The sequence below is a fragment of the Phyllostomus hastatus genome, unplaced genomic scaffold (genome assembly GCF_019186645.2).
Source record: "Phyllostomus hastatus isolate PE091 unplaced genomic scaffold, TTU_PhHast_1.1 phas_scaffold_78, whole genome shotgun sequence".
Classification (NCBI taxonomy): Eukaryota; Metazoa; Chordata; class Mammalia; order Chiroptera; family Phyllostomidae; genus Phyllostomus; species Phyllostomus hastatus.
The window spans coordinates 83,052,949-83,069,711 of record NW_025334041.1 but is presented as its reverse complement, the minus strand read 5'-3'; the positions used below and the strand labels follow the sequence as shown (position 1 = coordinate 83,069,711).

General features: G+C 45.6%; 1 protein-coding gene across 3 annotated transcripts in view; it reads left to right on the top strand.

Annotated features, from left to right (window-relative positions):
• The window catches only part of TET3 (tet methylcytosine dioxygenase 3), a 98,874-nt gene that overhangs the window by 66,767 nt on the left and 15,344 nt on the right, over positions 1 to 16,763 (top strand). For all 3 annotated transcript variants that reach the window (XM_045828601.1, XM_045828600.1, XM_045828602.1), the window contains 4 exons: positions 5,751 to 5,841; positions 11,611 to 11,704; positions 15,157 to 15,365; positions 16,506 to 16,656. In XM_045828601.1, coding sequence (XP_045684557.1) covers positions 5,751 to 5,841; positions 11,611 to 11,704; positions 15,157 to 15,365; positions 16,506 to 16,656 — 545 coding nt within the window. The remainder of the gene's footprint in view (positions 1 to 5,750; positions 5,842 to 11,610; positions 11,705 to 15,156; positions 15,366 to 16,505; positions 16,657 to 16,763) is intronic.

Below are 16,763 nucleotides of genomic sequence, written 5' to 3'. Positions count from 1 at the left end.
ATGAGAGGTAATATGCTTACTTACACTATACTTGAAGTAAATTTATTTTTATATTAAATATCTCCCATAATAGAGGGGAAACAAGTGTTCATGAGGATACCAACAGGAAGCAGGAAGCACAAAATGAAGGAAGAGGCAGAAGAAATGATACGGGTGCTGACTTCTTTCTCTCCAAAATTACCGTTACCATCACTAAACACGTACTATAGATTTTTCACATTACTGGGGAGATAGGTAAAAGGAAAATACAAAATTATAACAAAAGATAGGAAAGAAAGAAAACAAGGAAATATAAACATGGAAAATAAAATGACAGAACACCATGCATATGTTACACTAATAAATGTTAAGTAGTGTAAACTCACCTATTCATTTTAAGATTAAAGGCATTAAACTTTCCCAAGAAGGTTAATAAACCTTATTTCACTATGGGAAAACAGAAATCTATTGGTCACTAATTGAGAGCATCGTATATAATATATGCCGTATCTGTTGTAAACATATGAAATGAAGACATGTATAAAAATTAGCATAGTTAAACTTGTAAATGTGTATTAGTTTTATAACTGGGCATACTTGGTTATAAGTCCAGTTTCTTCCATAGAATATCTTCTCTCTGATACAGACACATAATTAACACATATAGTGTATTAGGAAAAGGGATGTATGAAAGGAAACAGTACTTCTGTAATACTCCTTGGGCTGCCTTGTAAACTGCTAACAGGGAGAGAGTGCCTTTGGTTTCGTGTGGCTTTCGGGGCTGTGTCTGCCCTTTGTGTTTCATGGCCTTCCCCAGAGAAACAGACCATTCCATTTCCAAGTTGGCTTGGTTTCGGATTTTTGTACCTTTTCCTACCTGCTAGGATGGAGCTGCCAAAATTTGGTTTGCATCTTCTCCTTGAAAATCTCCTTTCCCTGCCCTTAACTATGTAAGTTTTGAGTTTTGCTGATTTGGGGCACAAGGTAGTTCCCAAAAGCTACATTACGTTCTAGTTCCAGTGTAATACCCTGCAGTCACTCCATTATTTTGACTTTTCTCCAGACAATAGACACTGGAATAGAGCCCAGAAGTTCTGGCATGCCCTTATGTTTCATTTTCTGTGTGCCATGTAGTATCCCAGTGCCTATAAAAAGCCTTCAGACCACTGCTTCCAACATACACAGTCTTGCATTCTCTTTCCCTGTCCCCCTCGGTCTCCTCCCCTCCCCCACTTTGCATGGTTTCCTTCTGTAATTCTTTCTTGTTCAAAGTAGTGTCTGTTTGGAGCAAGTCATTTTTAATCCCCCAGTTGAAAATATGTATTCATGAAATATTTAAGCATTGATAGGTTGAACTGTACTAGGTACCTTATGTCTCATCTAATAATCGGCAATCTAAATGTAGTGTGGAGACTTCAGTTTAACTGCTTTAAGGACCCTAAGGGCTGTAGTGACCCGACCACAACTGCACAGTTTGTGTGACAGGGTCTGGACAGCAGCTGCCTATGTGTTCGTGTCATGCACCAAACACTGCTCTTAGACCTGGGAGAGGCACGAGGGTTAGAGGCTGGGAAGGTAACTTTTCACCATTTCCCAGGTCTTTGCAAAATCCACGTTCATTCTGCTGTTCCATGTTAACAGTTAAAATGAACTGTGATACACGCTTTGATATTTCTGTTGTATGCAAGGAGCTCTGGAAATCCAGAGGGAAAAAGAACCTCAGAGGCCCAGGAGGGTTTCACAGAAAAAGAGGCATTGAAATTAGGCCTTAAAAGATGAGTTTTCCAAAGAGAGACATAAAGGAAGACACTTTGTTGTCAATGAGAAAATGTTTAAAGAGAGGGTGTTGCCTGGTTGTGTGGAAGGAGCTGTGTGGCCGAGGCTGGGAGGGATGCAGACCTGCCTCCGTGGGAGCCTTGGGAACTGTGCCCTGGAATTTGGGTTCTGCCTTCTGTTTAGCGTGGAGTGCTCACTGGGAAGTGGTATGGTCAGGTTTTTGTTTGGGGGAGTATACAAGGTGCTGCTGGGTAGGGTGACCTGGGAGGACTGAGACCAGCTGGGAGACCATGCCAATAATTCAGCCAAGGACCTGACCCAGGATGTTAGGGGGTGATGAGGAGCCTCTGTGAGCAGAAGCCCTAAGTGGTAGACAACTTCCATCAGTTCACTGGGCTGCACACACCATGGCTGAACTTGCTCTTACACTTATCATTAGCGTGCATGATGGCATATACACCTTCATACTTGCATGTGTGCATGTATGCTGATACATGTGTGAGTGTGTATATGCTAACTAGCATATTACACATGCTATACTGAAACTTGCTTGTTTCTCACTTAAAATACTTGGAGGTCATTTTTTATCAGTGAATCTGGAACCACCTGGTGCCTTTTGATAGCTGCTTAGTATTTTATTATATGGATTTGCCATAATGAATTTATGACACATGATGAATGTATTATGATGGACATTTAGATTTCAGATATTGTGTCATTACAAATGATGCAATGAGTGTTCTAGTATGTATATATTTTGCACACGTGAAAGTATATCCAAATTCCTAGAAATAAATTCCTAGAAGGATTTGACATTTCTTTGAAATTGCTGAGTCAAATGGATTGGGCAGTTGTACTTTTACTATATTGCTAAATTACGTTCCATGCTGCCGGTTTTCCGGTACCCTTGCCAGTAGAAGGGGTCATCAGACTTTGGTGGTGACTCGTCTGAAAGGTGAAACTGGCATCTCTACGTATGTCTAAGCCATTTTCATCTCCCTTCAAGAGAACCACTTTTATCCTGTTTTCATTTTTCTGTTGTGTTACTGACCTTATTTAGCTGTGGGAGCTCTTGATATAGTAAGGAAATTCGACTTTTGTCTGGTATGAGTTTCAGATATTTCCTGTCAGTGTAGTATTTGTCTTTTGGCTTGACTTTTGGTAGTAATTAACTACAAAACTTTCTTTAGTTAACTCTATCAGGGTTTTTTGTTGAATATATGTGGCTTCTGAATTTCATGTTATATGTAGAGATCTTACCACTTTGTGACTATTTTTAAAAATCTTTCATTGTTTTTCTTCCGGATATTTGTATAGTTTATTTATTTTTTGTACTTAAAGATTTAGACCATTTAAAATGTATTTGGGGATAGGGTGTATTAAGTATGGATCAAACTTTCCCCCCAGTTGTCCCAACACCATGTATTAAAAAAAAATTAATCTTGCCTGTCGACTTGAAATGCTATAAGGTACCTCCTTACGTGTGAGTCTTCCCTGCCCAGCTGGACGGTACACTTCATAAGTCAGTTCTGTCTGTCTCGTTTCCCCTATAAAGCTGAGCATCATGTTCCCCATAGAATAGGTACATTAATTTTTTCACATGTTAAAAGTTGTGAATTCCATATACTGTATAGAAAAGTGCACAGAACATTCACCTACTGTTTAATGAAAATTTCTAAGATAAACACTCGTGGACCACCTAGACCAAGAAGTAGACCATCCCCAGTTTCCCTGGTATCCCCATATTCTCTTCTAAACACAGTCCTCTCTCACCCTGCAGGGGTGACCGTTCTCTCCACTTGTGACAACAATCTCCTTGTTTTTCTTTAAGGTTGAACCATCTGAAATTGCCATTTTTTGTAGGTACAAAATTGTTGAATATCTGCAATTCTGTATTTCAACCTAGTGATTTGAGCACCTATGGATCTCTGAGCAGTATCGTTCGTTCAGTCAAGCCTGGTTTTGAATGTTGTTTCCGTATAATCTTGCTGTACTTGTGCTGTGCTGTTCTCCTTCCACTCACTGCAGTGCAGCCTGCAGCCGTGCTGCTGCAGGGTGTCAGTTCTCATGCCGGATGCCTGCCGTGGTGTGACTCTGCTGCATTTCTGACCTCTGCCCCTGTTGCTGCATTATGGGCTGTTTCTACTTCCATCCACTGAAAATAATGTCGCTGTGAGTGAAAGTCCTTGCATATAAATTGGTGCATGTGGCCGAGACACCCTCTAGGACAGATAGGATCAGCAAGTTAGGGCCCCCTGCTTAGTTTTTTACTTTGTCTTTTTATTTTTTTAACTTTTTGTTTTGACATAATTTTACATTTATAGTAGAGTTATAAAGTTGATACAGAGAGTTCCTGCATTCTCTTTACCCAGCTTCCCCTACCATCAGGGTCTTACACGACTGTGGTACATCTAAAATCCATTTTTCCACTGATGTTTCTTTTCTGCTCTGGTATGACACCACACTGCATTTTGTTGTCGTGCCTCCTTAGACGTGAAACAGACTTTCCAACTGTAGTTCAGTGTTTGTATAAAGTTCTTTAAAACCCACCCATGTTGTTCCGTGAATCAATAGTTGCTTCCTTTTTAAAAAAATTTTAGTGAACTTCACATAACATAAAATTAATCATTTTAAAGTGAATAATTCAATGGCGTTTAGTACATTCACAGTGCTAGGCAACCACCACGTGTTAGTTCCAAAGCATTTTCATCGCCCTAAATAAAACCCGTTATGCAGTTACTTGGTGTTTCTCTCTCCTCCCAGCCTCTGGCAACCACCAGTCTGCTTTTGGTTTCTATGAATTTACTCATTCTGGATATTTTATGTGAATGGAGTCATACAATATATGATTGTTTATGTCTGGATTCTTCCACTTAGCATAACGTTTTTGAGGTTCAGCCACATTGTAGCATGAATCAATACTTCATTCCTTTTTTTAAAAAATTGTGGTAAAATATATATAACCTAAAATTTGCCATTTTCACCATGTTTAAGTGTACAGTGTAGTAGCATTAATTACATTCACAATATGGGGCAACCATCACCACTTTCAATGTTCAAAACCTTCTCATCACCCTAAACAGAAACTCTGCACCCAGTAAGTAGTGACTCCACTTCCCCCACTCCTTCTAGGCCCTGATAATCTCTCATTTTCATCTCAATAAATTTGCCTGTTCTAGGCAGTTCATATAAGTGGAATTCTGCAATATTTGTCTTTTTGTGTCTGGCTTGTTTCACTTAGCCTGATGTTTTCAGAGTTCACCCATGTTGTAGCAGGTGCCAGACTTTATTCCTTTTTACGGTGGACTAATACTGTACAGCTAGACCGCATCCTCCTCCTCTTCTTCTGTTGATGGACACTTGTGTTGTTTGCGTCTGTGGCTCTTGTGAATCGTGCTGCTAGGAACGCAGGTGCTCAGGTGCTGTTGAGTCCTTGTTTATAGTCCATTTGTGTGGATACGTGGAATGGAAGTGTTGGCCAACCCCTGGTCTAGAATATGTATGATGATAAACTAAATTCCAGTGTGGTTGGACTGCAGTCTTGACAACACGTAGTTTTGTGTTTATTTTTTTAAGATTTTTATTCATTTATTTTTAGAGGGGAAGAGAGGGAGAAAGAGGAGAGAACATCAGTGTGTGGTTGCCTCTCACACATCCCCTACTGGGGACCTGGCCTGCAACCCAGGCATGTGCCCTGACTGGGTATCAAACCAGCGACCCTTTGGTTCACAGGCTGGCACTCAATCCACTGAGCCACACCAGCTGGTGCACATGATTTTATTATACTTTAAATTCTTTGCCAACTTGTGTGATGGTATTTCATTTAATTTGTATTCCCTGATTTCTAATGCAGTTGAACACGCTGTCATGTGTTTATAAGCCATTTGCATTTCCTGTTTTGTACTGTGCCCATTAATTTTCCTATTGGTTTGCCTTTCCAAATGAATGTTGAGGAACTGTTGTCTCCAAATAATGTTTACTCTGTGTTTCTGCAGAACAAATAGTGGAGAAAGATGAAGGTCCGTATTACACCCACCTGGGATCTGGCCCCACGGTAGCCTCTATCCGGGAACTCATGGAGGAGCGGTGAGTGATGCGCAGATATCCAAGGAGAAATGCACAAATTGTTAACACAACATGGACTTCAAACACCTCTCAGTTTCACTGCCTCATGCTAGACAACATACAGAAGGGAATATTGATATTCAGACTGTGAAAGGTTGAACGTGGGACTCTCCTGTTATTTCTGAGTCTCTTTCTATCTGTAGGTCTGTCCTCCATCCATCCCCTTCTCCCCTTTTCCTCTCTTTCTTGAAATATTTCTTATTGAAGAAATGTGGTTAAGTGGTTATATGTCCTATAGAGTTCCGCATGGTCTGAATTTTGCTGCTAGCTTTCCTGTAGTATGTTTAACATGGTCTTCTGCCCTATGTCCTATCAATTGGTAGTTAGATGTAAAGGCTTGATCAGAAACAGATTGTTTTTTCTTTTTTTTTTTCCCAAAACTACTTTATAGGTGATATTTTGTACCTCAGCTAGGAGGAATGTATTGTCTCATCTTTGGCCAGTGGTCTCCTGAGTCCTTTTGACATGGTCCTGAGAGTCTAACATAGCTTTCTTGATTTCTCGGATGACAAGATGTTCTGGACTTACACTGTACCTTTATCCAAGAAGTCCTGGTTCCTTTTATTGTAGGAAAAAGTATTTAGAAAACAGACTCTGGGAGCTGGGCATGCTCACTGCCACTGGGGTGCTCACAGTTTCTGGACCACTTCAGTGGAAAGAGCAAAGATGTGTGTGTGTGTGTTGGTTTTTGATTTTTGTTACTGTTTAGTGATTACATACATTGGAAGTTTGTATTGACCCTTCTAATTCAAACTCAAGACTATAGGGTTTTTACTTAATAGGCGTCTCTTGTTTTTTCTTAAGCAGTTTGTATGGATTGAGACTTTAACGTCTGTACACATGTCCACAGCAGGCCTTAAATGCTATGTGTTCCAGTGTATGGAAAGTAAAATAGAGATTGAGAGCATGTGAACACTGAAGCTGCACCAAGGTCCAGTCGGTCCCGGCCTACCCACTTACTGCCAAGTCGCTCAGATTCTCTGTGACTCAGCTTTCTTATCTGAGAACCGGAGTGAGAGACGTGCACACACTGTAGGAGAGTTGTGAGGATAAACTGAACTGATCGTGTGTGAAACACTCAGTGTTTACTAGTAACTACTACATAGGGAGTGTCTACCTCATATACCCATGTACTGGATGCATTATTTCATAACAAACAATAGTATTTTAGTAGTAAAGGCAAAGGTTACGTAGACACAGACATGTTTGTTCATACATATACATACATGTGTGGAAGGCTCCGAGGGTCCACAAATTTGGGAACCAGATTTTGTCTGACTGGGGGAGCCATACTAATCCTTTCATTAATAGAGCAGGGACCATGATTTTTAACTGAGTAACTCAGAGCGTCCCTGTATGAATAAAAGCTAAGGTGGATGGAGGACAGTGATCTGCCGTAATCACTCTTCATTGCCCTGTACCACCTGGAAGCATTTATATTTGAAGTAGCCCATCAGGAAAGCAGTTGATCAGAGAGACCCAGGCTGTGAATTCGGGCCTGGCTGAAGGGGCACCTCTGAGGCAGCAAGAATGAAACGTACTTAAAACAGGTGTGTGTTGTACACACATGCCTGCGTGTCGCAGTTTCAGTGTTGGGAAGGCATCACTTTGGCCACTGATTTTTGTAAGGAATTCTCATACTATCTGAGGGCTGTCGGGGAGTCAAATGTACAAAGTTTGTTCTGGGATACTGTGCGAGTGTGTGTGTGTGTTTCTCCGTCACAATTTTATGACACTTCTAGATAGCTGTCTAAATAACTTTTAGTTACAGAAGACTCTGTTTTCAAACAAGGATTAAGAGATAGTGATAAAGTTGAGATTTCTTCTCTCTTTTCCTCATTGCTTTAAGAATAACAGCCAAGTATAGATTCTTCAGAAACTGATCCAAGGGAGGAGTTTCTCTCAAGACCAGGAATACATGTGTTTTTCCTCAGTAACTGATTTATTTTTATCTTGAGGACCTTGTAAATCATGTAACAGGTTGCGTTTGCATCTTTATGTTGTCTGCTCATAAGCTAGAGCCAGATTTGCGTGCCCCATTAGAGGGACGTCATTTCTCATCTTTGGCCCGTGAGAGCCTGTTCAGGTTCACTCCTCAGTCCTTCTGACAGGACCCTGAGGAGCCTCCATTAGCTTCCTTGATTTCTCATGTGATGACATGTTCCAGGTTCACCTCAAAAACACACACAAGACCCACTCTCTGCATTTTGTGCACCAACATCATGTCCGTCTGTTTCCACCTTTACTCTGGTGCCATCGGCTGCTATTTTTATCATCTAGACGTGTCTTCAAGTCCCTTTTGGAACCAGAAAGGGAACAAACGGTTGATGATGAACAGAACCCGGCTGGGGGTCTAGCTTATGAATGAGTCGGGCTGCCCCTTTCCCTGGACCTCCCCTTCCTCTGGAGGATCACGCCTCTCTCAGGAGGTGGCCAAGGCAGGAGGGGAAGCAAACTGAAATTTTAGGGAGACACCGGTGCTTTTAGCTTACCTGGTAAAGATGTGGAGGAAGGAGGGGGAGTCAAAAGGGAGCCCTAAAATATTATCCCAGTTTAGTAGGTGTTCCATCCCTCCCGGCGACCCAGCTCCTCATCGCCCCTGATGGTTGGAGCCCGTTGTTCCAACATGAGTCTAAGAATGGTGTGCTGCTCAGAGCCCTGTGTTCTCCGGCGGGAAGAGGATTGATTCTCTACAGGCAAGGAGTTCATTCAAGGTTCATTCTGGAAATGAAGAGCCAGCACTATTCCTCTGAGTGTGGGGCAGCTGGCCTCAGGGTGATAGAGGTAACCCTGGGGAAGCACCGGTTTAGGTCAGTGGTTCTCAGACTTGAGTATGCTTCCATCTCCTAGAGGGCTTGGGAAGGCACAGCTTGTGGCCCCTAGCCCCGAGTCTGTGACCTGGCTGGTCTGGCAGTGACCCTGGAGTGTGCCCTTCCTATCCGCCCCCCTCACCCCATTTCTAGGCAATGCCGGTCCTGCCCCCACCCTTGAAGAACCACTGGCTGGGATGATCAGGTTACCCTTGGGGATGAGGTTTCAGCCCATTCTTACAGACTTAGTTTAGGGTCTAGGAATCCATCCATATTCTAAAAGGGCCTCTTAATGGTAGGCCAGAAAGTAAGACATTTAAGAAAAAAGAAATCTAGAGTTGTTTGGTTGTCTTTAAATACCGAGACGGTTCTGGTTTAAAAAAGAGTCTAGCCCATCGTTCAGTGCTTGGCTCTTTTATTTGCTCTGGAATATGAAGTTCACTACAGGAAGCTTTTCTCGCAAGGGTGGGATGGTGAGGCAGGTCCTAGCCAGAAAGCCCGAGTCCGTGCCCTCAGCTCACCCTCCTGTGGGGAACACGATATCCTGCCTTTCTGGTGAGAGCAGTGTGGTCGCCTCCAGCTGTTCCTCCCACGGCGACCCCAGCACTCACCGGGCACCCAGCCTCTGCCCTCATGGGCCGCTTCCTGATAAATCTTGTTGAATTGAGCGTTTTCCGGAACCCAGACAAAAGCAGCACTATCTGGTCTCATCCTCTTGAGCCAGACCACGCTGTGTGAACTCCCCAGAGTGCTGTCTGCAAGCACATTCTATACGGGACTCACATAGCCTTAGAATTTTAATGTGGTAATTATCAGAAACAGTTTTCACCTCTGCACTGAGACCTTGAGTGAAATAGAGAACTCAGAGAAACCTTAGATCAGCATTTTTAAAATATTAGTTCTCTTTTCCAATTACAAAAACAAAACATGTCTGTAAGAGGCCTTTTCAAAAAAGTTTAGAGTGAATAAAGCTCTCTGGCAGTTTGCCTTCCCAGAAGAAACTTGAAAAAAACAACAACAAAACTTACCTTTAAATTTTTTGTAAGCATTTACAAAGATCTACAAATGATATGAAGAAATGTCGAACCAAGTGGGATCAGCCATACTGTGCCCACCATGTGCAGCTGCTGCCCTCCCCTTTAATCTCGTTCCCGTCAGCACATGTAACTCGGTCGCATCCTTTTAGATGGCTGCATGGCCTTCGTTGTGTGGAAGCGCACTGTATTCTGTGTAGCCAGCCCAGTGCTGGACACGCACGTTGTTCCTGACGTCTCTGTTATCGGTGTGGCAATAAGTGTCTTGTTCCTAATCTTGGTGTCTTCACACAGTCATTTCAGGTCTCAGGAGTGAGATGGAGCGTATGTGTAACTGTGTATGTGTGTTAGCAACGTGTATGACCGTAATAGCTGTGATAACATTACCCTCTATTAAATGATCTATTAAAATAGTATGCTGAGACCAAAATTGGATTCACTACAGAAATCCAAAGATAGTTTGATTTAGAAAGTCTGTTAAAATAGCATTAAAAAAAAATAGCATTCCATGTTAATGGACCAAACGAGAAAAACCATTCTGTTATCTCTCTCCTCAGATGCTAAAAATGTTTTTGATAAAAGTAATCAAATTTTTAAATGTTAAAAAATTGGTTACATTTATTGGGGTGACACTGGCTAATAAAGGTAATCAATTCTTGATTAAAGGTCCTTAGAACAAGAGACCCTTTCAAAGTGAGGAAGCCTCTCTCCCAAAGTCGGTGAGCTTCACGCTCAGTGCTGGATAGTTGGGGACATTTCCGGGAAAGTCAGGAAATAAGCCAATGTGCCTGCCAGCACTTTGGCAGTGCTGGTCAGCACAGAGACAAGAGACAGAAATAGAGGCATAAAGAGTTAAAAAGGAGGAGGTGGCAAATAACCACTATTTGCAGGTAATATGATACTGTACCTGAAAGTAAGAAGCTATTAAAAATAAGATAATTCAGTAAGATGACTGTTTACATTATTAAGAATAATTAATGTTTGTTGGACTCTTCCCTTATGCCAAGAACTTCAAAGCATTTTAAATAATGCACTCCATGTGGATTACCTCACTTGATCTTTTTTTCCAAGCCTAGGAGGAAGAAATCATTTTTATCTCCATTTTACAGATGAGGAAACTGAGGCTTGGAAAAGTTCCGTCACTTGGCCACAGTCTTTGTAGTGAGAAAGTCCCTGGGCTGGCTCTCCAGCCCAGTCCCCTCCAACTCCTCCTGGGCTGCACATCAGGCATCCTTACCCCCAGGGAGTTGGGTGGCATCGAGCAGGCCGGTTCAGCTCTGGGGCCGTAGTCTCATCACCTCTGAAGGTGCTTTGGTTAATTAGCTGCTCTCAGGATCCCTGGGTGTGTGCACGTGTAGGTGGGCCAGGGCAGAAGCCTGACTGGGAGCCAGGTGTGTTTACTGTCTGAGGGGATCTCGGAGCCAGTTTGTGCTTTGTAGGGTCACTTCTCCCTGACCTCAGCTGTCCGTGTCATGTTCACATGTCAGTTGTGGATTGTTGAAAGATAACAATGCAGATTTCCCCGTGTATTTTCTTTGTTTAATTGAATTTATAAATAGCTAGCCCTCTGGGCAACTCGGCTAACAGGGCTAGACACAAATGCTTGGTTTGTCTGCTTTCCTAGAGGCTCAGAGCCAATACTCAGGGACATTCTGCTGGACCTCTCCCTGGGGCAAAGCTGAGCCAGGTGCGCCAGAGGCTGTGGGAACCTGGAAGTGGCCACTGTGTTTTCAGAAGCTCTTAGCACAGCATAAACATTTACACCTTTCTTTTTCTTCTCTGTTGCCCCCACAGTAACTAGAAACCTGCAGAGGCTTGCCTTCTTACTGTAAGTTGCTCTCCTTTGGGTTCCTCTGAGCGAAGGGTGCTTCTGTCTCCCTCTCCAGGTATGGAGAGAAGGGGAAAGCCATCCGGATCGAGAAGGTCATCTACACCGGGAAGGAGGGGAAGAGCTCACGCGGCTGCCCCATCGCCAAGTGGGTGAGTGCTGTGACCCTGCAGCCCAGGCTGTGCCTCCCTCTCCAGAGCTGGGCTGTGGGGAGGAAGTAGACATGTTTCTTTCCAGGGAACCTTGGGACTGGCCTCAGGTGCGTGGTTACCTGCCTCAGCTACTTGACTTGCTTATACTTAAATGCCAGCCCCTAGCATTCTGGGCTGGCCTCAGAACTGCTCTAGTCATTACACTCAGCTCATATCATCCCCTCATTTGAGGTTGGAGATGGCGTCTAACCGAAGTCCGGGCCCCACTATGACCAACTACAAACAGACTGCTCTGCCCCCTCTGTGTGCCTGGAGTTTCTGGTGGCTCTGTCTCCTGTCTGGAAGGGGCTAGGTTAGGCAGGGTCAGGGGCAGCCTTGCTTCTGAGCCACTATGTCTTACAAGGCAACCTGGGTGTCTCATCAGGGTGATGTCAGCGACTCTGACCCCAGTTTCACCCAGAGTTTCCTGACCCTTACACTTCCAGTCCACAAAGAGTTTTCTAGGACCACTGTGGCATGAGGAGTGACAGCAGGGTCGCCGGGGGGCTGTGAGCCTTGCACTGTGCTGGGCGCATGGGAGAGGGACCTGCAGGGAAAGTGGAAAGCCCTCTCCCTGTGTTCATCTGCTTGTGATGTTGAGACACACGAAATAAAACCACAGAGATGTGAATGATCAAGGTTGAACTTGGAGAGGCAGACTTGTGCTGTAGCTTTGAGGGGCAGGGACACGGGCGGTGGGAGGAGCGTCAGGCCAGGTTTCCCCGTGAATGTGGATGTGTGCGGGGCCGCAAATACAGGGCTGCATCCGACGGGCCAAGGAGAGAGCAGAGGCGTTTCTGGTGAGGGGACTCACGCGGACTAAGGCCGAAAGGCAGCGTGAACGCACACGCAGCTCACTTGAAGTGAGGGACGGGGGTCAGTGACCTTTGTCAGCCTGTGCCCATCTGTACACATGCCTGTCCTTGTCTGGTGTTTACCTCCTGCCTTTGCATCTTTGTATTGAATGAAGGCTCGAAGCAGGAACTCATGGCCCAGAGGTGTGTTTTGTTTAGCATGTGAGGAGGAGATTCTCAAACACACAGGGATGAACCTTGAAGACATCATGCTAAATGAAATCAGCCAGTTATAGAAGGACAAATATTATATGATTCCACTTATGTGAGGGACCCAGAATAGTCAAACTCATGGGGCGAAAAGGTAGGAGGGTAGTTACCAAGGGTGCGGGCGGGGGAGAATGGAGAGTTAGTGTTTAATGACGGCAGAGTTTCTGTGTGGGAAGATGGGAAAGTTCTGGTGACAGCTGCACGGCAGTGTGAATGTACTTACTGCCTCTGAACTGTACACTTAGAAACAGCTAAAATGGTAAATTTTATGTCACGTATTTTTTACCACAATAAAAAAACCTGGATGTGGTGCTCCTGTCTTTTTAAGCGATAGTTGCATGTAATAATCTGGATTTCTATTTTCTTCTTGCAAATTGCTAGAGATAGCTACATTGGGCTGGAATTCCCTATAAGCAGTGGTTGATGAAGAGGAGGCTTTGCTTCCTCCTTTTGAAGATGCAAGTGCTTTCGCTTTGCCATGGTCCACGCCACTCCCTAGTCTTCTTACATCTGGCCCATTTTCCTCATTTATGTCGCCTGCCTGGATGCCCTCTCAACATGGACATACTCATGACCAAGTCTGTCTCCAGCTCCAGCAGATGTCTGCTGTCCTCCGGGCCCCTCTGCTGGGCCTGCTGGAAATAGGCACTCAGGTGTTGCAAAGGGCCTCAGCCCTGCGTGTTCCCGGTAGCAACACCAACAAGCAACACGATCAGTAAGCGACACTGATGCACACTCCTACAGCACAAAACGTTAGCGTCCTTGAGGACTTTTCCCTGTCCCTCAGTTCCTGTATTCAGGTGGTCCCCAAATCACCTCTCTCCCAAATCTCTCTGGAATTCACTCCTTTTCCTATTTTATTCCCCACTGCCCTAGTTCAGGACTTTGTGCTTGTGTTATGTCCCGTCTCCCAGGCTCCCCACTGCTCTGTAGCATGAAGCTCTTTACATAAGTAAGCCCCCTGTTTATCATCCTGGGAACCCCTCCTTGAGTCCTTGTTCCTCACTCTGCTGCTCAGAGTCCTCCCCAGGCTCCCCTTTCTGTCCACACCTACATCTTAGCTGGCCACAGAATGACACAGGGTCCTTTGAGGAGACTCAGCCCCCTCATTCTCCACTACCAGGACCCTGTGCCCTGACTTCCTGTTTGGGGAGCCAGGACAGTGTTTCAGGAGTGAGTGAGGACTGAGGGGGAGACTGGGGAGGGAATGGCCGTATCCTGAGGAGCAAGAGCATAGGGCTCCAGGCCCTTGCTTTTGAGTCAGCAGCCAGATGGAGATATAGCTCACATACTGGTGACCTATGTGAAGTATGTAATTCAGTGGGTTTTAGTATATTAACATTATTAAATTTTAAAAGCTGTACTGAAATAGCTAAAACATAAGATTTGCCATTCTAACCATTTTTACGGACACAGGCCCGTGATACCAGCTGCGTGCACACCGGGACGCAGCCGTCCCCGCAGTCTGCTCCTGCAGCTCGTCTTGTGCCGCACTGACACTCTGCCCCTGAACGGCGCTCCCCACCCTCTGCCCTCACCCCTGGCAGCTCCCTTCTACTCTCTCTCTCTCTGTAAACCCTCCTCTTCTAGGTGCCCCGTGGAAGGAACCACACGACATTCGTTCTCCGGCGTCTGGCTTCTTTCACTTAGCATAACGTTCTCAGGGTTCGCCCATCCTGTGGCATGTGTTGGAATTTTGTCCCTTTTTAAGATGACCACTGTCCATTGTTTGGACATGCCACATCGTGTTTCCCATTCGTCAGCTGCTGGGCACTGGGCTGTGTCTGTCTTGGGCTGGTGGTGCACGTACTGCTGCTCGGAACACGGGCTCCAAGTGTCTGCTGGGGTCCCTGCTCTCAGATCCCTCTCCTGGTGATACTCCCAGGGGTGGAATTGACCAGTTCTGTGGTGATTGTATGTCTAGCTCTTTGAGGAACTGCCAGAAACTGTTTCCCACAGCACCACGGTCCTTGCACTTTAACCAGAAACATGCGGATGTGCAGCATTTTGTCTTCCAATGTTGTAGGACGACATAAAGTTCTCCTAGTGTATTTTGGCTTACAATTTTAGCTCTGTATTTGTGTTCCTAAGTCTATATAAATCATTAATAACTTAGTTTTTGTAATGATTATTTTTTTCTTAAAAAAGTAACTTCTGTGTTTTTTGTTCTCTAACTATAATGGTGTCAGCCTCTGTGGTTGTGACACCCTCGGGTGTCACTGCCCTAAAGACCTGCCCCCGCCCTCTGCCATTGGCAGTGGGGAGGGGGTGTGGTGTCCTGAGCAGGGGAGCGCAGGTGCCTGGCTCCCCGTGGCTAACGGCGCCCGCCCCCCCCCCCCAACCCTGCAGGTGATCCGCAGGCACACACTGGAGGAGAAGCTGCTCTGCCTGGTGCGGCACCGGGCGGGCCACCACTGCCAGAATGCTGTGATCGTCATCCTCATCCTGGCCTGGGAGGGCATCCCCCGCAGCCTCGGAGACACCCTGTACCAGGAGCTCACTGACACCCTCCGGAAGTATGGGAACCCCACCAGCCGGAGATGTGGCCTCAATGACGAGTACGTGGTCAGGGACTCCAGGCAACTCTGGGGAGAGCGCTTGTCCCATCCAGGGCCCTGTTTGCCTGGGGTGAAAGAATGCTTCCCGTGGGCCCCGGCCTGGGCTCTGGTCCTGGCTGGGGAGGGTCTGTCGACAGGGCTCAGCCTTACTCTTGTGCCCAATCAAATCCGAGACTCTCGTGGTGGTAACAAGTGTGAAAAAGTGTATAAGTGCCCCACTAATACAGGGCATTGAAGATATCCACAAAACCTGCCCTGAGGGGTTTTTCTCTTTATTCCATATTTTAAATTAAGGTATTTTTACTTACAGTAAAATTTATCCTTTGAGGGACACAGTTGGCAGAGTTTTGACAAATGTTTACAGTCATGTAGCCACGACCATCACAGTCAAGACCTAGAACAGTTCCATCATCCAAAAAACTCCCTCATGCCCCTTTGTAGACAGCCTCCCCCAGCCCCAGCAGCCATCAGTCTCGTTTCCTGTCCCCATGGGTTTGCCTTCTCAAGACTGTTGCCTGAATGGACCCACACAGTGTAGCCTTTGGAGACTGTCTTCGGTCCCTGAGCGCAGTGTTCCCAAACTTTGCCTGTGGGTGTGCATCGGCCACCAGCCTCTTTTCACTGCTGAGTAGTACTCCACTGTAGGGATGGTCACCATTCCTCCATTGCCCCTGCTGAGGAGCACTCGGGTGGTTTCTGGATTTTATTAAGGGTTGAATTGTAGCATCAATGTTTGTTTAAAGCCTGTCGACACCCAGGAGTGTTTGAGCCCTGTGGTGCATGTGCTTCCGCTGTCCATGTGGTCTGTGTTAGAGCCGGTCAGAATATTAGAGTTCAGGCAAAGCATGAACCTTACTGGGTTTTTTACTAGGTCCTCCCCACCTGTCTCAAACAACCCGTGTGCTTCTCCCAACAACAGACTCTCAGACCTCCGAGCTCAGGAGTGGGGACAGAACAGGCTGCAGAGAGCTGCCCCTTTACCCAGGGAAATTTGAGAAAGGAGTTGCGGGTGGGAAAGGATGTGGTCCCAGTCACTGGGAGTCCAGTGGATGCCAGGCCTCCGCAGGGCCTGCCTCTGAGGGAGGACAGAGATTCTAGAACAAAAAAAATGTACCTATGCCTAACATGTGTGTGTTGCAGCCGGACCTGTGCTTGCCAAGGCAAAGACCCCAACACCTGCGGTGCCTCCTTCTCCTTTGGCTGTTCCTGGAGCATGTACTTCAATGGCTGCAAATACGCTCGAAGCAAGACACCTCGCAAGTTCCGCCTCGCAGGGGACAACCCTAAAGAGGTGAGGGGCTCCCAGGGAGCTGCGGGTCCTTCCCACTCACCCCATCACGCCTCGTGTCTCTAATTGTCTTGTGGGGTTAACACACCACAACTCAGATGTACAGAAAA